The sequence below is a fragment of the Pseudonaja textilis genome, chromosome Z (genome assembly GCF_049901715.1).
Source record: "Pseudonaja textilis isolate UNSWEBS1 chromosome Z, rPseTex1.2, whole genome shotgun sequence".
NCBI classification, from domain to species: Eukaryota; Metazoa; Chordata; class Lepidosauria; order Squamata; family Elapidae; genus Pseudonaja; species Pseudonaja textilis.
The window spans coordinates 24,243,249-24,265,957 of NC_142008.1; the positions used below are offsets into that span (position 1 = coordinate 24,243,249).

At 36.7% G+C, this 22,709-nt stretch overlaps 1 protein-coding gene across 1 annotated transcript in view; it reads left to right on the forward strand.

Moving 5' to 3' along the window:
• Nucleotides 1-4,300: 4,300 nt before the first annotated feature.
• LOC113446441 (macrophage mannose receptor 1-like) overlaps nt 4,301-22,709 on the forward strand; it is a 47,578-nt gene continuing 29,169 nt past the window's right edge. Inside the window, exons 1-12 of the mRNA XM_026716096.2 lie at nt 4,301-4,766; nt 5,500-5,673; nt 10,673-10,837; nt 12,969-13,082; nt 13,925-14,068; nt 15,570-15,752; nt 16,110-16,267; nt 17,981-18,094; nt 19,034-19,149; nt 20,328-20,476; nt 20,579-20,778; nt 22,081-22,202. Of these exons, the coding sequence (XP_026571881.2) occupies nt 4,301-4,766; nt 5,500-5,673; nt 10,673-10,837; nt 12,969-13,082; nt 13,925-14,068; nt 15,570-15,752; nt 16,110-16,267; nt 17,981-18,094; nt 19,034-19,149; nt 20,328-20,476; nt 20,579-20,778; nt 22,081-22,202 (2,105 nt within the window). The remainder of the gene's footprint in view (nt 4,767-5,499; nt 5,674-10,672; nt 10,838-12,968; nt 13,083-13,924; nt 14,069-15,569; nt 15,753-16,109; nt 16,268-17,980; nt 18,095-19,033; nt 19,150-20,327; nt 20,477-20,578; nt 20,779-22,080; nt 22,203-22,709) is intronic.

Consider the following 22,709-nt stretch of genomic DNA (forward strand, 5'->3'; position numbering starts at 1 on the left):
ACCTATTGGACCGGACAAAATATGTGCCTACTTCTTAAAAAAGCTACCCACTGCCATAGTCGAACCTGTAAGCATAATCTTTGAAAAATCTTTCAGGACCAGCTCCTTGCCAAAACTATGGCCACAAGCCACGGTCATCCCCATCTTCAAAAAGAGAGACCCCAGCCTAGTTGAAAATTACAGACCAATCTCTTTATGCTGTGTCACCTGTAAAGTCATGGAATCAATTATTAACCAATCCATTATCCTCCACTTAGAAACAAACAACCTACTCTCTATAAACAATTTGGTTTCAGGAAAAAACTATCATGTAATCTGCAACTCTTACACTGCAAAAACATATGGACTACACAACTTGATTATTGCAAAGCAATAGACACAATCTACATAGACTTCTGTAAAGCGTTTGATTCAGTGGTACACGACAAACTATTCCTAAAACTAAAATCTTACAGTATCTCTGGACACTTGCATAACTGGATAATAGCATTCCTGTCAAACAGACAACAAATGGTCAAAATTGGGAGTGTCCTATCAAATTCTGTACCTGTCAATAGTGGTGTCCCCCAAGGCAGTGTTCGAGGACCAACTCTCTTCATACTCTACATAAATGACCTCTGTGATCATATTAAGAGCAACTGCGTTCTCTTCGCTGATGGTGTAAAGCTATTCAACACCACAGACAATACTGTTACCCTTCAAGAAGACCTTGACTATGTATCAGAATGGTCAAACAAATGGCAACTTCAAATCTCAAGAAATAAATGCTCTGTCCTATATATTAGCAAAAAAAATCAGAAAATAAAATACAGGCTGAATAGTCAAGACCTTTTTGATGATCCAAACTCTGTCAAGGATCTTGGAGTACTCATCTCTAGTGACCTAAGTGCTACAGCCCACTGTAAGTACATAGCCAAAAAGGCATTGAGTTGTTAACCTAATCTTAAGTAGCTTTTTATCTGGTAATATTACACTAAAAACTAGAGCATACAAAACATTTGCTAGACCAATACTTGAATACAGCTCATCAGTCTGGAACACACATTACGTATCTGATATTAACACAGTTGAGAAAGTCCAGAAATATTTCACAAGAAGAGTTCTCCACTCCTCTACTTGTTGCAGAATACCTTATGCCACCAGACTCGAAATTCTAGACCTAGAAAACCTAGAACTACGCCACCTTTGGTCCAATCTAAGTATAGTATATAAAATCATACATTGCAATGTCCTACCTGTCAATGAATACTTCAGCTTCAACCATAATAACACAAGAGCAAACAAAAGATACAAACTCAAGGTTAAACACACAAAGCTTGATTGCAGGAAATACAACTTCAGCAACAGAGTGGTCAATGTCTGGAATACTCTACCTGACTCTGTGGTTTCTTCCCCAAACCCCAAAACTTTAACTTGAGACTGTCTACTATTGTCCTCACCCCTTTCCTAAGCAGTCTGTAGGGGGCATGCATAAGTGCACCAATGTGCCTACCATCCCTGTCCTATTGTTTCTTTTATTTTTTTATTTTTCTTATATGTATCCATGTATTCATAACTATGTTTTTACTTATACCTATTATTTTGTGAGCAATTGACAAAAAGAAATAAAGAAATATTCAGAAAATATCTTCCCATTTCTACAATTAATTATAAGCAACCTATAGATTAATGATTTACATTCACATAAATTGTATATTTGTAAATAAGCACAAAACAGAAGTTTATGAGATAGATGTCACAAAATGTTAATGTCATATAATGTATATTTTTTTGGTTTGGTTTTTAAAGATATAAAGGACAACGTTTATTTTAAAAAAGCATGAACTTTATAGTTGCAGGGGTGGACTGCTGGGGGTTTGCAGGGGTTTGGGAGAGCCCCTAGCTAAGATTCTGTGCAGTTCGGAGAACCCCCAAATCCCACTCCTGGCTGGCCCTACCACCCCTCCCCTCTCCTCTCAGGAGTCTCCACACACCCCGTTTTGGATACAGGTAAGTGCAGGGCATGTGTGGAGGCTTGAGGAGGGTGAAAAACGGGCCTCCCAGAAGTTCGTGAAGGCCAGAAATGGGCCTTCCAGCTTCCAGAGAGACTCTGGAGCCCAGGGAGCCAAAAATGCCCTCCCTACCATTATGCAGGAGATTGACTAGGCCACGTCCACCATGGCCACACCCAACCAACAACTGGACAGAGAACCCCTTGCTAAAAATTTTTGAAGCTCAGCCCTGTGTATAGTTGTGCACTTTAGTTTGCAATCCTTTTATCCTTTTGTTTCTAATGTTCCTGTTTAACAGTCCAAACACCAGAATAAATAATAAAGGACATCCCTGATGTTCCTCAATACCAGGGAAAATTCTGGAAAATATAATCAAGCAATGAATCAGTGAACACCTAGAAGCAAACAAAGCAATAACCAAAAGCCAACATGGGTTGTTAAAAACAGATCATGCCAGATTAATCTTATTGCATTCTTTGACAAAGTGATAAAATTAGTTGACCAGAAGAATGTGTTAATATAATTTAATTGGATTCAATAAGGTATTTGATAAAGTAGACCATAGCCTACCACTAGATAAAGTAGAAACTATGGGTTAGATAGCATCACCACCAGATGGATTCATAACCGGCTGACCAACCATACTCAATGTGTAATCCTCAATGGAACTGCATCTATCTGGAGGGAACTATGCAGTGAAATACCCCAAGGCTCTGTTTTAGGCCCAGTACTCTTCAACATCTTCATCAATGACTTGGACAAGGGGGTAGATGGGGAACTCATCAGATTTGCAGATGACACCAAGCTGATAGGAATAGCCAACACTCCAGAAGATAGGCTTAAGATGCAGGAGGATCTCAACAGACTTGAACATTGGGTGCTATCTAACAAAATGAAATTCAACGGGGAAAAAAGTAAGGTTCAACATTTAGGCAAGAAAAATCAAATGCACAGGTACAATATATGTGGTACCTTGCTCAACAGTGTAACTGTGAGAGGGATCTCTGAGTCCTAGTGGAAAACCATTTAACTATGAGCCAGCAGTGTGCTGTAACAGCCAAAAAAGCCAACTCAGTTGCATTAACAGAGGGATAGAATCAAGATCACGTGAAGTGTTAATACCACTCTATAATGTCTTGGTAAGTCTTCATTTGGAATGCTGCATCCAGTTTGTGACAATTTTATATTTTGAGTTTTTTGAATAAAAACTAAAATAGAAAAAAGATTTACTACCTGTTAATTATTTTGTTTTAGGTGATATGTGTTTTTACCTGGGGACGTGATGGCCCAGCGGTGAGGGGAACCTTTACCTTCACCTTATTTTTACTTGATTATAGTATTTTATATTTATACTTGCACCCATAACTTACATCACCATAGCTGTGTATTATATTTTTATAATAGAGACTCCTTGTTATGCTGGTTTTTTTATCTCATCCATTTGATTTTTTTTTTTTATGTTATATGTTTTCAAATTTTTCTAGTCACTGACTGAATAAATAGTATTTCATTTCATATAAACTGTTTCTTATTCTCAAAGGAAATAGTTTAATAGGCATGTAGAGTAAGCATGTATAGATATATGAATGATGACTGTTTAATGATTAACTAAATTCCTGAGGAAATTTCTATAGAAATAGGTCTTTTACATAGAAGCCAAGTATTATTTATAGTCCTAGTTATTACAATACAAATTTCATAACACTGAAGGAAGAACTAAACACTTCTGTCTTCTTTGCCCTCATATATAAAGGAGTTCCTTAAAAGAAGCTATCTCAGTTGGTTTTTAATTTCAGGGTAGTTTTCTGGAATGTTTTATTATTTACAATGCCTACTTTTTTGTTCCTAAATTTTTTGTTTCTCATTCAGCCAGCTTTTCAAATATCAGGTAAAATTATTCAATTATTTATATTGTTTTAAAATATATGTATTTAAATTCAATTATTTAAATATTCAATTATTATTTATTTTTATTCAATCACAGTTCTTCAGTTCTTTGTGCTTTTTCTTCACCACTAATGTATGGATGCATTCTCTACAATTATTGATTGTATCTAAATAATATTTTAGAAATTATCTTTTTTAAATTTTTTATATCTTTAAAAAAAACAATTCTTTTTCTCTACTGCTTGCTATATTTTAATGTTTAATAATAGAAAATGTTAAAATTAAATAGATGAAATCTGAAATAGAATAGCATTGTTTCAATATTTAAAATGTATAGAAGATGGAAAACATAGTGATCATATAAAACTCTTATGTTTTTATGGGAAAAATTATATACATACACATATGGACACAGAGCATGAATGTGGCTACTTGATATTTATTATTATTGTTTGGTTCATTTTATAGACAGTGACACTTTTCTGATACACAATGAAAAACTTGATCTTTGCCTAAATCTTCAAGAATTTTATTCCTTCTCCCTTGAGATCTGCAACAAGCACAACGATCACCAAAATTTTAAGTGGGTATCTGAATATCAGATATTGAATATGGCAAAGAAGTTATGCTTGAGCGTGTCTTCAAAAACAAAAATGATACCACTTACACTGTCACCTTGTAATGAAACTGTTGAATTACAAAAGTGGGAATGCAGAAATGACACGCTGCTTGCCCTTGCACCACCAACACCACAACAAGAACAAAATCTGTTTTTAAATCCTGCTGATGAGCGTGGGACTAGGGTTATATTATCAGATAACCCCACCACAAAAAGTGTTTGGAAGATCTATGGAACAAAGAAGAGCTTGTGTGACCAGAAATATGAAGGTAAATATTAGAACTTTAATTGTTGTTGAATTTGCTTACTTAAATTCTCTTCCTTCTTTTTTGAATCTCTTTAACTGAAAATTTAAATAAATTGGATATTAAAGGTATAATTTCAAGTTATATTGTTACCTAGCTGTCCTTTAACATATTAGTGTTGTTGTCTTTTACATTATCTGAGAAAAAATCGAACAGGTAGTCTTTAATGTATCACCACAATTGAGCCCAAATTTTCTTTTGCTAAGCAGGATAGTTGTTTAATGTGTTTTGCTTCATTTTACAACCTTTCTTGCCATAGAAAGTAGTTGTAATTGTTAAGTTAGTTACATGGTTATTAAGTGAATCTGGCTTTTCCATTGACTTTGTCAGAAGATGATCATATGACACTAGGTCACTAAAAGCATCATAAATATGAACCAGTTGCCAAACATCCAAATGTTGCTCGCATGACCATTGGGATGTTGCAACAGTCATAAGTGGAAAAACAGTCATGTCACTTTTTTCAATGCTGTTGTAATTTTGAATGGTCACTAAACGAATGGATGACTAAATGAATGTAGGATTACTATATTCTAAGATATAAATTCTGAAAAATATATAAACATGGTTACACGTAATATACACAAACTGTATGCATTCCTTAGAACTAAATCTAGAGATATTTTTGTACAGCATTTCTACTCTCATACTAGTACTTCTCAATCTAAGATAAATCTGTTGGATTTCTTTTTTATAGCTCTATTTACTATAGACGGCAATGCCTTCGGAGCACCTTGCAAGTTTCCTTTCAAGTATACGAATAAATGGTATGCTGAATGCATAGTTGATGATGATGAACACAAACGACTTTGGTGTGGAACAACTTCGGATGTGGACAAAGAATCTTTAACTGGATATTGTCCCATAAAAGGTAAACTCTTATTTGATAATACATTTTTTTTGTATCCCACCTTTATTATTTTTACAAACAACTCAAGGCAACAAACATATCAACATATCTTCTTCCTCCTATTTTCTCTACAACCCACTGAGATGGGTTGGACTGAGAGAGAGTGATTGGCTAAAAGTCACCAACTGGCTTACATGGCTAAGGCAGGATTTCAATTCACAATCTCTCCTTTTTAGCCTAGTGCTTTAACTGGCTCTTATGCAATAGAATATGCATATCTATGTTTAAAAACAAGCCTTTTATAATAGAGACTGTTTCATGTTCACTACTGCATTATTCTAAAGCAGTTGTGCCTATAGGTGGTGTCATAACATCTTGGTAATGTGTTCAATTATATTAAAATGTAGTACATTTTAAAATAAGATTAATTAAATTGTTCAAATCACCCTTTGCAATATAATTAGAAGTAACTATTTTGTTCACAGTTAAGGTGCTTAAGAGAATGTGTTTGCATTTGTTAAATTGGGTGCATTTCTTTGGGTGGATTCTGGTGAAAAAAGAGGTTGGACTGCTACTGGGGAAACCTGGGTTCCCTTCCACTATAGCTCCTGAAGGTCGCTGAGTGATTTTGAAAACTTTCTCCTAGTCCAACCTATCTTACAAGGTTGTGATTGTTGGTGGAAATGGGAAGACAGCATTTTGTGTACCACCTTGAGGCCCAGGAAAAGGAAGGAAGGAAAGGAGGGAGGGAGAAAAGAAGGAAGAAAGACAGGGAGGGAAGAAGGAAAGGAGGGAGGGAGGGAGGAGGAAAGAAGGAAGCAAGCAAGGAAGGAAGGAAGGAAAGAAGGAAAGGGATCAGAATGTCAGCAGAGTCATTTTGGCATAAAGTTATCTCTTATGCATTTCATTAATGTTTTATTCTATGAGTTTGTATTTCCACAAAATGGGAACTTGTTGACTCTAACCCTCTTTTTTTAGACTATATCAAAATGTTACATAAAACTGACTTCAATATTACCTTTTCTGCATTAATGGGCTACACTGATCTTGGTTGATCAAATACCATTAGTAGTGGGGGAGGGAGGACACTACCAGGAAATCTGTGGGTTGTTGGCTACAATAAGGTGCTAGAAAATTCCCCAAAGAAGTCAGTCACAAAGCACTTTTGTTCTGTTTTCAGTGATCAGGACCAAACTTTTCTTCAGGGAACCTTAATTTTTTATATATATAGTTTTATTACTTATACAGATCAGAGGTGCTATTCAGCCGGTTTGCACCTACTTGGGCGAACCAGTAGAAACAATTTGGTGTGGGTCAGCGAACTGGTAGCAACATCTAGCTGGCCACGCCCCCAACCCGGTCGCCCAGTTTCCATTCACTTGATGCTTGCTGCCCCAGTTTAAAGGAGGACTGCTCCCCTGCCCTAGCCATGCATTTTCAAGCAGCCACTTGAAAACACATGACTGTGGGTGGAGCAGTGGTCCGTTAACCTGTAAAAGTGTTCCAAGGCTGGATTCTTCATGGACACTAGAAGTATTGCTTCGCCTCCTGAGTAAAGTGTCTGGAGCGAGAGGGAAAGAACTGGGGCGGGGTGGTGGTGGAATCCAGCCATGGGGAAATTTGCAGGAGCTGCAAATGCAAGTCCATTTACCTGCAGAACTTCTCCAATGCTGAATTCACTTCCCCTCATGAGTAAAGTGCCTGGAGTGAGAGGGAATGAAGGCTGGGGGAGGCGAAGGGAAATCCAGCCATGGGGAAGTTTGCAGGAGCTTCAAATGCAAGCCCGTTTACCTGCAGAACTTCTCCAATGCTGGATTCACTTTCCCTTGTGAGTAAAGTGCCTGGAGGAGAGGGAATGAAGGCTGACAGGTGTGTGTGTGTGTGTGTGTGTGTGTGTGTGTGTGTGTGAGAGAGAGAGAGAGAGAGAGAGAGAGAGAGAGAGAGAAAGAAAGAAAGAAAGAAAGAAAGAAAGAAAGAAAGAAAGAAAGAAAGAAAGAAAGAAAGAAAGAAAGAAAGAGAAATAGGGAGAGAGTGTGTGTGGTGTGTGTGAGAGAGAAAAAGAAAGGAAGGGAGAGAAAGACAGAAAGAGACAAAGGAAGAGAAAGAAAGAAAAAGAAATAGGAAGGGAGAGATAAAACTCTGTGTTATTATTTTTAATTGTTCCATTATTTATCATGTGTTAATATTTTACACTGCCCCTACACCTAGAGTGATTCTACTGCCTTTCTTTTGCCCAGGGCTACCACATATTTTTCAGGGTTTATATGCATTCAACGTCTAGTTCAGAGCATAATTACATGTGTGTTTAACAGAGTTGAAAGGGACCTTGGAGGTCTTCTAGTCCAAGCTCCTGCTCAGGCAGGAAAACTGAGGATGCCAAACTCTGAGTAGAGGTCCTGGGAAAGGTGCCAGAATGACACTTAGAAAGGACTTTTGGGGGAACCCTATACCATTTCAAAGAAATGGCTGTCCAGTCTTTTAAAAATTTCCAGTGATTGATCACCCAGAACTTCTGGGGACAAGCAGGTCCACTGGTTAACTGTTCTCTCTGTCAGAAAGTTTCTCCTTAGTTTTAGGTTGCTTCTCTCTTTGTTCAGTTTCCACCCATTGCTTCCTGTTTGCCTCCTGGTGCTTTGGAAAATACATACCCCCCCATTTCTTTGTGGCAGCCCCTTAAAAGCCTGTTGCCTATATCACACTCTTGAGTAAACCATGTGAGCCATTTTCTCTTTTCAGTGGTCAATGAAAGTACATCTATAGTATGCAGATAATAAAGTCAAAAAAGGTGAACAACATTTTTACAGAATTATAGATAAGTTGAGGCTGGGTGACAAGGAATGGCTGGGAGGGGAGGGACCAGGTGAGGCACCCCTTGATGTGAGTGACATTGAGTTGGCCACACCCACCCAGTCACATGACCACCAAGCCATGCCCACCCAGTCACATGACCACTAAGCCACACCCACCCAGCCACAAGACCACCAAGCCATGCCCACCAAATAAGCCACACCCACAGAACCTGTAGTAAAAAAAATTGAATTCCACCACTGATACAGATAGTCCTCAACTTACGACCACAATCGAGCCCAAAATTTATGTTGCTAAATGAAATATATGTTAAGTGAGTTTTGCCCATTTTATGACTTTTCTTGCCATTGTTAACAACAATCATTGCAATTGTTAAATAAGTAATATGGTTAAGTGGATCTGGATTCCCCATTTACTTTGCTTGTCAGAAGGTTGCCAAATCACATGACACTAGGACACTGCAACATCATAAATACAAACCAATTACCAACTATTTGAATTTTGATCATGGGACCACTGGGGATGCTGCAATGGTGATAAGTGTGATCATAAGTCACTTTTTTCAGTGCCATTGTAACTTTGAATGGTCAGTAAAGGCACTGTTGTAAGTTGAGGAGCCCCTGTGTATGATTTTGAAGCAAAGTATAAGCAGCACTACTAGCAGCATCATTCTCATGCCAGGCAGAAGAAGCCAGCAAGCATGAAAACCCCTTGCCCTTTACAAATGAATTTTCTTGAATTGCTTTAAGATCTCTTCACTGGATGGTTTGTTTATTTGTTTCTTCAGGTTTGCTAACTCATAAAATGGGAACTGGAGCTAGCATTTCTAAAATCAACACTTCTGAAACCACAGTCAGTCATACATACATTCATACAGTCACTCAACAAGTTCCTCATTAGTAGGTTCTTAAAAACTACTTCCTTATTATTATTTTTTAAATACTCATAATTGGAGGTATAAGAGTTATATTTTTATTCTCCTTTCAAGCTAGGCTAAAAGAGACAGTGAGGGATCCTTGGTGCTCTCTGAGCTTGGCTGCTTTCTTGCAGACCAATTAGATAATATCATCAGTGCTAGTCATCGTCTTAATGGCTGTGATGAAAGCAGCTATCCCAGGCATTATGAGAAACTAATTGTGAAAACTAGTTGTCTTGTGGCCCTTTTGCCCTCTAAATGCACGTGGTACTTTATGCTGCTATCTTTATGTCCTCTCACAGAATGACCTAGGCTGAGTCTTATTATTTATTTTATGTTTTTATGTATTTGTAGTAACATCATTGTACATATTATGATTAAGAAACATAAAAACCTCTGAGGGAATTGTGTGGCTCAAAAATGTAAAAAGAAAATCAAATCAAATAAAAATAATAAAATAAATGAAATGAAACAAAATGAAACAAAACAAAAGCTAGTTGAACATAATAAAGTCGTGTTACTGTCACAAATGCACCCTGGATCCATTTCAAAAATCTATCAGAAAGAATGATTTTAACAGTTTTGCAAAGGGTGAGTAAAGTGGGTGATGACTTGGTGGCATAATGAGAAGCTACCACAAGAAGAATTCCTATGGGTTCCTAAGAGAGATTTTAAACAAAACTATATGGGTTCCAACCAAGACTTTAAAGTTAAAAGCAGCACCTTAGACTGGGACAGAAGTCTTTTGGAAATCAATGGAGGAATCTCAGTATAGATGTAACACTACTAAAACCATTTCCCTCCATTAGTAATAAATAAATGCAATTTCAACCAATTGCTACCACCCATTTACATAGAAAGCCCCATACAAGCATGTTGCAGTAGTCTAAATGTGTCCCATTATGCTTTTTCCGAAAGGCAACTAGACTTTCTTGATTTGTTTTCTTTGAAAACATTTCACTTCTCATCCAAGAGGCTTATTCAGTTCTGAAGCTTCTTGAACTAAAGAAGCTTCTTGAATGAGAAGGAAAATGGTATACATGGACAGAGGTCGCTGTTATCCAGTGAAGTTATATGACAATGTTGCTGTTTAGAAGTGGGGATTTGACTTACTTCACTGTGTGGCTTGATGAAGCAAAACACCATTCAAAATCTGCAGACCACTTGTCCAACATTTGGCAGTTCTTATTAACTAAACTATGTAATAAAAATTAATGCAATGAAAATATAAATGATAACATTTCTGTCAGGGCTTTGCTACTAATGAGCTGATTCTACTTTTCATAATTTTTACAGATAAAAATGATAACTTTTTCTGGACCAAAAATTACTGGACAGGAGATCTCTACCAGATCAATTCCAACTCAGCTTTAACATGGGATGAAGCAAGAAAAAGCTGTCTGCAACAAAGTTCAGAATTATTGACCATCAACGAACTACATGAACAAGCATATTTGACAGGTATCACATAACAAAACATTTCTTAAAAGGCTTCTAAAGTCATTCCTGATAAGAAATATCTCATCTGTAATTAGCAATTTTAAAAACTTTGTATAAGAAACATCATTTTTCCTCCAGAGAAATTATCTTCTGAAAAATATTTGAGGCTTTGAAACAGTCTTTCTTTGAATTATCCACTTTCAAGGAACAATATTTTGACATAACTGAATTTGGAGTCCAAAGATGAATATTTATCTGATTGATTTGAAATTAACACATAAATATCAGTAGAAGAAAATATTTGTAGTTCAGGTGGAATTGTTGAGTTCTTGGTGCCATCTGACCTTGGTTTTTGCTTGCACATGTTTCATTACTAGGCAACATCCTAAGTGTGCTGTTTTCTCCCTGTTCTTTGGTTAGATTACTGTTTTGATCTGTTTTCTGCTTAATTATTTGGTGTTAATGTCACCTTATGTTGGTGTTAGATGATTGAAGAGGATGTGTTCTGATTGTTTGCTTCCTTTAATTGTCACTTTTGAATGGTGTGTAAATATGGTTTACCTCTATGTGTCTATATCAATATAGATTTACATACCATTCAAATGTGACAATAAAAAAGCTAAGAAAGAAAAAAAAATCAGAACAACCCCCCTTCAACTACCTAACAACTAGATAAGAAAATATTAACACCAAATAATTAAGCAGAAAACAATATTTTAACCAAAGAACAGGGAGAAAACACCATGCTGATATGTCTGAGTGCCATATTCCGTAAGTTCCCTAGTATTTTTAAAATTTAACTTGATCTAAGATACTCATAGTTTCCCAGTAAAAGTCATGGTTAAATCTGTCCATGTATTGTGAGGTTAAGGAGTTTTCATTGTACAAATAGAATAGAATATTATTAGGTCATGGTCAAATTGAAGACTCCTTGGTGCACTTTGAGCTGGATTGTTTTCATGCAGGTTAGGTAACATATTCAGTGAAGTTGTATATGAGTATACATGTGTGTATGTGTGTCTGTATGAATATACATACTTACATGTGTGTGTGTGTGTGTGTGTATATAGAATTCTTTATTGGCCAAGTGTGATTGGATACGCAAGGAATTTGTCTTGGTGCATATACTCTCAGTGTACATAAAAGAAGAGATACATTCATCAAGAATCAAGAATCACAAGGTACAACACTTAATAATAGTCTTAGGGTACAATAAGCAATCAAATCATACAAGGAAACAGTCACTAAAAAAATTATTAGGATGCAAGCAACAAGGTTATAGTCATTCAGTCACAAGTGGGAGGAGAAGAGTGAAAGGAAAGATGGGAGGATTAATGGTAATGGTAATAGTAATGCAGACTTAGTAAATAGTTTGACAATGTTGAGGGAATTATTTGTTTAGCAGAGTGATGGCGTTTGGGAAAAAACTGTTCTTGTGTCTAGTTGTTCTGGTGTGTAGTGCCCTATAGCGTTATTTTGAGGGAAGGAGTTGAAACAGTTTATGTCCAGGATGTGAAGGGTCTGTAAATATTTTCACAGCCCTCTTTTTGACTTGTGCAGTATACAGGTCTTCAATGGAAGGCAGGTTGGTAGTAATTGTTTTTTCTGCAGTCCTAATCACTCTCTGAAGTCTGTGTCTGTCTTGTTGGGTTGCAGAACCAAAGCAGACAGTTATAGATGTGTAGATGACAGACTCAATAATTCCAGTGCACCCACACCCACACCCACACCCGAGATGGTATTCAGTAGGTTCTGACCAGCTCTAGAGAACCGGTAGCAGAAACTTTGAGTAGTCCAGAGAAATGGCAAATACCACCTCTGATTGGCCCTGCCCCTATCTATTCTCTGCCTCCCGAGCCCAGCTGGTCATCTGGGTCTTTTTTTGTTACCCTGCACAAGAGAACAGAGCTGGAAATCAGGTTAGTGGGATGGGGAGGGAATTGAGATTTTGCAGTAACCTCCTGCCACATCCTCCAACCCACGCCCACAGAACCGGTAGCAAAAAATTTTTAATCCGATCACTGACACACACACAAGTTATAGCTTCAGACCAAGAGAATGATAGTTGTACTTCAGGTTCAGGTTTGTCTATTTTGTCTTCAGCCTCAGAGTTACAGAGTTGATCAATATGTGAATTTTCTTTCTCAAATAGGATTAATGCAAAATTTAGATGCCAGCTACTGGATTGGTCTTAGTAATCCGGATTTTGACAATGGATGGCAGTGGACTAATGAACAGCCTTTAAGATATTTAAATTGGGCTCCAGGTGAGTAAATATATATAATTAGAAGGCCATTGGTATTTCATAAAGAAAAATGTAAACATTTAAGGAAATTAAAATTAGAATATATAAAAGTCTTATTATCTTATCTAAAATTATTCTTTATTTTTCTTCTTTAAATAGGTTCGGCTAGCATTTAAAATTTTTGTAGTCTTTTACGTGTGTGTGTATGTGTGTGTGTGTGTGTGCCTGTGTCTGTGTCTGTGTCTGTATGAAATATTTATTATATTTTTATTTAATAGACACTTTCTCTAGAAGTGCTCTAGCATTCTTATATGAAGTATATAAGACTTATATAAACATTGATTCTTACAGTATTGTCACCTTCACTATTTTCATCACCCTGAAGATGCCCCTGATCCTGACAGAAAACTCTTAAAAGTGTTTAGCTGAATGTGGTAATAATCCTCTTTTGTAAAGTTCATAGGCCTGTCCAAGGTGACTCCATTTCTCACTAATGGGCCACCTAATTTCTGTCACTCATGACAGTTGAGATGGAAGCTGTGCCTTGACTTGTTCTGCCACAAATACAGACTTGATCTGGCTGGCTCCTTTGATCTGATCAAAAGGGTCACTGATTGAAGGTAGGCAACCACTACAATCCAGTTCATCGAAGGAGAATACCAGTTTGGCTGGCTGTCTTGTTCGGAGGGATTGTACTGAAGCTTTGTTGAAATGAAGCATCCTTTCAAAGCTTTACACTGTTCTAATACTTAGCATTATAACAATTGGAAAACTGTCATAAGGTTGATTTGCTTACAGATAAAAATGTTATCATCTCGGACATCAAACAGTGATAGGATAATCTAGTTCACTGTCTCTTACAGGTAGCCCTTCTTCAGAAACAGGAAAAAACTGTGGATTGATGCATGGTAGGATTGGCAAATGGGCAAATAATCTGTGTGAACAGAAGCATGGATACATCTGTAAAAGAGTGAACTCTTCAGTACAGGCATCTGGACCTTCTCCAGGTAAATTGTAAACTGTAAATTCAGTTAACTTTATAAATATTGTTTCAATAATAATCAGATAATCAGAATTGGAAGGGACCTTATAGGTCACCTAGTCCAACCCCTACCCAAGTGGGAGACCCTACACCATTTCTGACAAATGGCAGTCCAATCTCTTCTTGAAAGTCTCAAGTGATGGCACTCCCACAACTTCCGAGGGCAAGCTGTTCCATTGGTTGATTGTTCTCACTGTTAGAAAGCTTCTCCTTATCTCCAGGTTAAATCTCTCCTTGTTCAATTTCCATCCATTATTCCTTGTCTGGCTTTCAGGTGCGTTAAAAATAGCTTGACTCCTTCCTCTCTGTGGCAGCCCCTCAAATATGGAAGGCTGCTATCATGTCTCCCCTGGTCCTTCTCTTCACTAGACTAGTCATGCCTAGTTGGTATGAATGGCATTCGTGTTCCAGATAACATTTTTTTAATTCTTTTCCTACTGAGGGTTGCTGGCCACTACTGGACTGTGGCCTATACAGAATTGGGCCATGTAAGTGGCTGGCTGGAGTGTGTGCACAGGCACAGCTCAACTTACATGAGTGAAGGGCCAGTGGGTGCTATTGTGCAAGCTCCATGCATGCATGCCAACCTACCATTTGCATAAGGGCTGCATGCATGTGCAAGTTCGTACAACCCAGTTCCCCTCTGCAGCCAGGCCGTCAAATTTTAATATGAAATGTAGCACACCTCTTCGATGAGTTAGATCCTGAAGATTTGCAGAACTAAATGTATCTATGCATAGGAAAGATCTTAAATTGCAGATGGTCCTCATCCTATGACAAGATACTTAACAATCATTCAAAATTAAGATAGACCCAGAATTCAGGTGCTGTAAAATACCTCTAGCCATCATAAAATGTCATCTCATTCCTCACCTGCTTCCTGAGTTCATGTAACTGCATTTCAAGGACTTGGCAACTACCTTACCTTTCAGACCAGTTGTTATGTCCTGCAATCAAAAACCATGATTTGTGCCATAGTTACAAAATCTGGCCCAACCATAGTTGTAAATCAACAACTATCCCTATTAATTATATATACATTTCTGTACTCACTGGCGTAGTTTTAGGTTTTCTGCCAAATTTATTTTCAAAAAAATTTATTCACTATAAATTTCTATGAATTAAGATGAAAGTTTTGAAGGAAAGCAACAGTCTGATTAAAAAATAGTCATGCCAATTAACATGCACTGCAAAAAAGCATTATATAAGGCATAAAAAGTATCTGCCTGATCCATGAAAAAGTAACTTCAAAAATCAGTTTTGATTATAATAAATCTTGATCACACTTCTGGCAAATATCCTCATAACAATGGACAAATTACTCTCATCTTTAATAAGAATTGTCAGATTTGCTTCTGCTAAATTCTATTTATTGAATTAATTGCATCATAATACAAGGTCAAGATTTTCTCCCTACTTCCACTCCCAATTCTTGATGGTGTACATATAACTATTGTCTTTTTTAGATGATCTTAAGCCAGTTAAATGTCCAGGTGACTGGGTTGGATATGCAAAGCACTGTTACCGTCTGAACAGAGATCGCAAAACGTGGAAGGATGCCTCAGTCTCCTGCCAAAAGGATGGTGGACATTTACTAAGTATACATGACATTGAGGAATACAGCTTTGTTTTTTCTCAGCTTGGTTACAGTAAGTATATTTGGAAGGCTTATTTCCTCTTTCATATACTCTGTGGGTACATGGATTCCAGGAAAAGAAAGGAATAGCTACTGACGTTGGTATCACAAGGGGAAAAAAGTGTTTATCTAGGCCTTAAAATATTTGTAAAAAATCCACTCAGCTTGTGTGGTTTAAATGATACAACAACTGCTGCATACATCCGTGGCAGTTTAGCACAGACATTTTCCAGGAAGTTATGTCACATATAGACTCTCTTATATCCTGATCAACATAGCACAGAGTTATATCAGTGGAGGATTATATACAACCTCTGGACTTCATTCATTACATTTGAGAGCAAATGAATAAAATAAATTTATCTTTTAGAATCAACAGATAATTTGTGGATAGGCCTAAATGACCAGAAGACTTCTTCATATTTTGAATGGAGTGATGGTACTACAGTGAGATTCATCAGATGGCAGAAAGGAGAACCCACACTTATAAGCAACGTGCAGGAAGACTGTGTTATCATGAGTGGGAAGGTAACAATAAAGACCTTTAATTGTCTGGTGGAGTTTTTTTTTCCTCTTCCGTTCCTGCTTGGATAAAATTTGTGTCTAAAAATTTGTTTAATGCAACCTATTTTCCATAACACAATATATTCCACAGATATACATTTCTTAATTTTTTCCTCTTTCCACTTTTAAAATTATGAACAACCCGAAAGAGTTTTTGTTCTGACATTTATCATATTAAAAATTGAAATTGACATATTTGCTGCTAGTATCTCTTCTTACAATTGTTTGTATGGAGTTTTAATATTGTGTTTTTTTTTAATGTGGGCTGGAAATAATTCTAACTTCATGGTTCCAGGAGCCCTATGACCACACTTTAAGAATCACTGTTTTTGCTAATAGCAATAGCACTTAGACTTATATACCATTTCACAGTGCTTTTACAGCCCTCTCTAAGTGGTTTACAGCATAAGTATATTGCTCCCAACAACCTGGGTCTTCATTTTATCAACCGTGGAAGGATAGAAGGCTGAATCAAGCTTGAGCCAATGAAAATCAAACTGCCGGCAGCTGGCAGTCAGCAGAATTAGCCTGCAATACTGCATTCTTACCACTGCACTACCATAGTTCCCATCTTGAGAGCCTCCAAAACAGGGTGGAGATAATTTTATTTGATTAACGGGTTAGTATAGAGTTGTCCCATTCTAATTTATCTGCCAGCTCTAGGTTAACGCCTGGTTTAAATTATTATGGATGTGTATATTTTGGAGTGTATTGCTTTCAAATATTTTTGATGCGTTCATTCTTTTAATGTTAATATTTGCCTGCTGGGTTGCTGTTAAGTACTGAGCTAATTTTATTGATCATGATGATTGCATTTTTGTTTAACAATATTCTTTTATAAGGGCATTATTATTTATCACAGTCAGGAATGAATACATAAGGGTGTTTAACCCTATATAGAAAGGCTGGGCTTTAATACTTGGAGGGGGGAACAGGACGTTAGTAATAAAGTGATTAATTATGTCAAGTAATTGTGATTATTAGTCACACTCATAAACATTATTTTGGGGGGAAATCTTCATTTATAAAAGCAACATAATTCATACTTTTTAGCTTATTCTACGGTTTGGTAATTACAGAGGGCTCTAGGAGCTGCTAAATGAACAAACATTTAGAAGTCTCATGGAGCCTTTAACTGTCCATTCATACTTAAATAAATTGCTACTATGTAATTAATACTTTGCTTTAAAATGTATAATAGATTGTAATAAGTAAGTAAATTAAGAAAGACATTCTGAGTTCAATTGAGCATTTTTTTCAGAAGACTGGGTATAAAATTTTAATCTGCATTGACTGAAAAACAAAAGCTTATTTAGGTGTGCGAAATTTGGATTTAAGTGTGCTCCTGGCTGTATATTTGGTGGGAAAAAAACCCCCAATGCAATTATATTTTATATTTTGGAAACTTGAGGTAATATTGATGAATTATATTTTGGAATAATTTAATTTTTGTGGACTAAAGACTATGTTTACCATTCCCAACTTAATTTAAATATTTATACCTTTTTTTGCAAGATGTTAGTATGTCTGCAGATTTTTGACAAATTAAGCTATAACAAGTATTGTGCAGTAATCCCGCTCATGAAAAAAAAGCAAAAATATAAATCATAAAAAATAGGAAGGGGTAAAAGTAATGGATTCCTTTTCAGTGAGGTTTGTTCATTCTTCCATCCTCAGAATGGATACATGGCGGATCATTTCTGCGAAGATGAATTAGGATACATCTGTAAAAAAGAGTCTTCAGAATTTCTTCCTGAAACCGAAGTAGTTGCTGATCCAAAATGCCAAAAAGTAAGTTAAAGAATTGTGTAGCTCTTGATCTTTTATAATAGTTATTCATTTTCTTATAAAGTATTGGAAATATCAACCAGAAAGCTACTTTTGCCTTCAGATTAATAGTCTCCAGTGGTGGGATTCATTTTTTTTTTACTACCAGTTCTGTGGACCTGGCTTGGTCATGGCAGGGGAAGGATACTGTAAAATCTCTATTGCCTCCCCACTCCTAGGAGAAGATTACTGCAAAATCCCATTCCCCCCCACTCCATTAAACTGCTTTCCAACTCCGTTCTCTTATGCAGGGCAACAAAATAAGACCCAGCTAATCAGAGGGGACTTGGGAGGCAGAGAATAGATGGGGGCAGGGCCAGTCACAGGAGATATTTGCTGGTTCTCCAAGCTACTCAAAATTTCCACTACCAGTTCTCCAGAACTGGTCAGAACCAGCTGATTACCACCTCGGGTCCCCTCCACTCCTAACATTGGTGTCGACTCTTAGCAATCACATAGATAGAAAGATTTTCTCTGCAAGATTATAAAAAAACAATTTATTCACATTTCCATATGACAAAAAAACAAACAAACCACCTGAGATAATGGTTAAACTGAAGGAACACATTTTGATACATATTTTTAAATCTGAAACTGAAAAATGCTGATTTGTAGTGGCACAAGTACAAATTTACTTTAAAGTAAACTGTGGTGTAAGTTGTATGGACATCCAAATTTCAGCAATGTTCTTACAAAATTAAACAAATCTGAAGCTTGACACGGATTCTGAGACTATAACTATGTACCATATAAAATATGAACTTAAAATAATTAAAAGTCACTCTTTGATCAAGATAACTTGGTGAATCGGTGAATCTTTGATTTGGGCAGGATGAAAGTGAAAAAATAAATAAATAAATTTAGGCTAATATTATTCTGTGTGTATGTATGCTATGTTAACAGGGCTGGAAAAGATATGGCTTCTATTGTTATTTAATTGGAAAGACACTTGGAACATTTTCAGAAGCAAAGACATCTTGTGAAACAAACCATGGATTTCTGATCTCTGTTGAGAATAGGTAAATATGTTGAAAGGGACAGAACAAAATATTCCATCTATCTATCAAATATCTATCACCTATCTATCATCTATCTATTTATCATCTATCTATTTATCATCTATAAATGAACTCAAGATAATTGGACCAACTATTTGCAGAAGATTATTCACTTTTTTCTCACTTTACTTAGCAAAGAAAGCAGATTTTCTGTTTATCTGCTTTTTAAACTAATTTACTTTAAAGTAAACTGTGCTGTGATACCTAGTGTAACATATGAAAAACATGTAGGCATGGCAATCATGTTCACTGATTTCATTTCTTAATTCTAAACTGTCCATTTATTATTTTATCCTGATGTTTGTGGATTATTCATTTTTCTGAATTATACCTAATTTTTCATATTAATTTTATGTGAGTTCATTTGACATATCATCTAAAGCTTGGTTTATTTCCCTGAGTTTTCTATGGATTGCTGATTATTGTTATGATTAATTAATATTTCAAAATGCTTTCCATAAATGCTTTCCAGGATATATTTTAATGTTAATTCAGCTCTTCAGTTCTTCCAGTTTCCAAAAGATGCTTCAGAGTGTATAGAGTGTTTCCCAAACTCAGCAACCTAAGATATGTGCATCAGCTCCCAGAATTCCCCAGACAGCTGGCGAATTCTGGGAGTTGAAGTCCACAATGTTGAAAATTATGATGCAGATAGAGAGTCAGATAGAGAGAGAGCTGCCACATGTGGCTTTTTTATTTGTAACAGGGATTGGGATTGGGCAGGCTCTACCATGGTTGGGGATGGTTGCCTCAGGAAGCATTTACTAACAGGCCTCAGTAAGATGGAGTTATGTCCTTATCCTAAATCTTCAGAATAATACTGCCCCATAGTCTTTGTTGTAAGAAAGATTCAACTCCAATCCTGCTAGTCTCAATGTATATTATGGGAGCAAACTCTTTAGCTCAGGAATCTGTAAATCTAGTATTGTACTTTCCGATCTGAGAAGATAATAATGATAATGCTGATTTTATCCTACCTTTTTAATATATAGAAATGTACTGAATACTCCTGACTCCCACAAGAATCCTTTGAGGTGGATTGACTAATAAAAGTATAAATTGGGTTTAGGATTAACCATCTGCAGATTCTGAAAACAGAAAATCAGAGACCATCCTGATTTGAATTATTTTTACCACAGATTTGAGCAGGCCTTCCTGACTAGCCAAATTGGACACCGTCCTGAAAAATATTTCTGGATTGGCCTTTCGGATGTAGCGAATCCAGGAACTTTCAACTGGACCAATGGAGACACCATTCAGTTCACTCACTGGAATGCAAAAATGCCTGGTATGGAGTCTGAGTAAATACATCCTAGCAGGAAAGCTTTTATCTTGTTTAGCTTGTCTATGGAGATGCATTAAATCTGGCTCTGGTCTTCCATTCTGCCAGGCCCAAATCCCGGCTGCGTTGCCATGAAAACGGGAGAAGCTGCTGGACTGTGGGATGTTGTCAATTGTGAGGAGAGGGCTGCCTTTCTTTGCAAGCATTTGGCTGAAGGGGTGACGCCTCCTCCAATCCCAAGAGCAACACCCCCTCCCCCATGTCCTGAAGGATGGACTGCAAGTCCAACGAGGAATGTGTGCTTCAAGGTGGGTCAGCTTGTTTTGGAGTTGAAACATTGGCTTGGTCAACCAGCCCTTTGAGACAGGCCAGGTCAAGAGCCAGACACTGCAGCAGCCTCCCAGCTTCTCCTCCTCTCCCTTCCAGGGAGAATGTGGTGCCCTTCAGTCATTATTAACAATCCTCTGAAAAGCCAATACAGTGATTGGAAGAACAAAGAAAGAATCATAGAGAATATGGAAACTGATCACATTTCTTTTCAGTCAGCCTATCTTTGGCCCACTCTCTGAAACCCCATTAATTATATTAAGACACTGAACTACTGTGTCCCAAGAAATCCTGATCTAAGCAATCCAATCAAGATAACTATTATTACTGAATTAGCCTAAGACGGTTATGGGACTAATAGAAAGGTTACAAGTTGGCATTTTTGTTGCAATCAATGCTTTGTATATTTTTAACTCTTTGTAACTTCATTTGTGTGGATTTGTCATAATATTTTTTTCTTCCATTCAGTTGTGTTTGTTTCTCAGAGACTGCTTAGAGAAATCCCTTCAGAAACGTGGGCAACTTTTTTTGATTAATAGTTTGTCATTGCCTCTTTCCTAGGACTGGACTGATAGGTCCAAAGCTACCCACCTGGCTTTATGTCTAAGGCGAGATTAACTCCCCCAATTTTCTAACCTGATGCCTTTAATCACTACACCAAACTGGTTGCCTATCTGTTTTTTAGACACATGTCTAAATCATCATCATTACCATTATCATCATCTTGCATGGAAAGAGGAGTGGGGAATATGTATAGAAAATCCAGCAAGTGTTCTTTTACATCCAATTTGCATAGGTCTATTCATGGCAGCAGCAAAAAACACCTCTCCATTTAACTTCTTCCATTTTCTCTTTAACATCAATAGGTATTCTATTAGGAGTTGTGTGGTAGCCTAGAGATGGAGCTCACACCTCACAATCAAGAGGTTGTGAATTCGATCCTAGGTAGAGGCAGATATTTCTCTCTCAATGGGACCCAGTGAGAATATATCCACTGAACAAAAATCCACATTGGCGACAGGAAAGGCATCTAGCCAGAAAATACTCAGCTCCATTCAGTTGCCCAGACTCCATCCCATAAGAGATTATGGGAGTCATTGAAAGATGATGATGGTGATGATCAATAGGTATCCTATTGGTTAGAAAAAAGTAAAAACAGAATGTATCAAACACAAAAATTTGGATAATTAATTGAAAAGATAATTAAATATGGGCCAAGAAGGGAAGTAGACAACTGCAGTGAGTATTCTCATTTGTAATGAGATATATTTATATGCATTTAGGCATATCAAGTGAAGAGACCTGAAAAGAAAACTTGGTATGAGGCACGTGACTTTTGTACATCAATTGGAGGAGACCTGGCTTCTTTTCATAATAGCCGAGAGTTTTTTTTACTGAATGAACCGTGAGTATAATAAACTTTATTTTTTTTATATCTCAAGGCAGAAACACTCCTGGCAAAGGGTTTATTGGAGCACTGAATTCATCATCATGGAATACATAACTAGTGTAAACTTCATAATCCTACATATATTCATTCTGAAGTACTTTGCATATAGTTTTCTCTCAGGGCCCTCAGAATTAAAGATCCAATTTATATCAATAATCAGTGGATAAATTCCCCATCACGATTAAAAAAATCCAACTCCTTAAATGGTTACAACAGAAATAACACTGAATGGACAGAATTCAGATCCAGATTCAGTCATAATTACCATCATCTCAATAAAGTATTATCAATAAAGTATTATCAATAAAGTATTAGTATTATCCTATACACAATTACTTAAATAAGTTCTATAGTAGTCATCAGAATCTATTCCCATTCAAGTAGGTATATTTCAGCTGTAAGGGCATATGCCATATTTAAGATTTTGGACATTTCTTGGGATTATTCATTTGCTAACTTGCT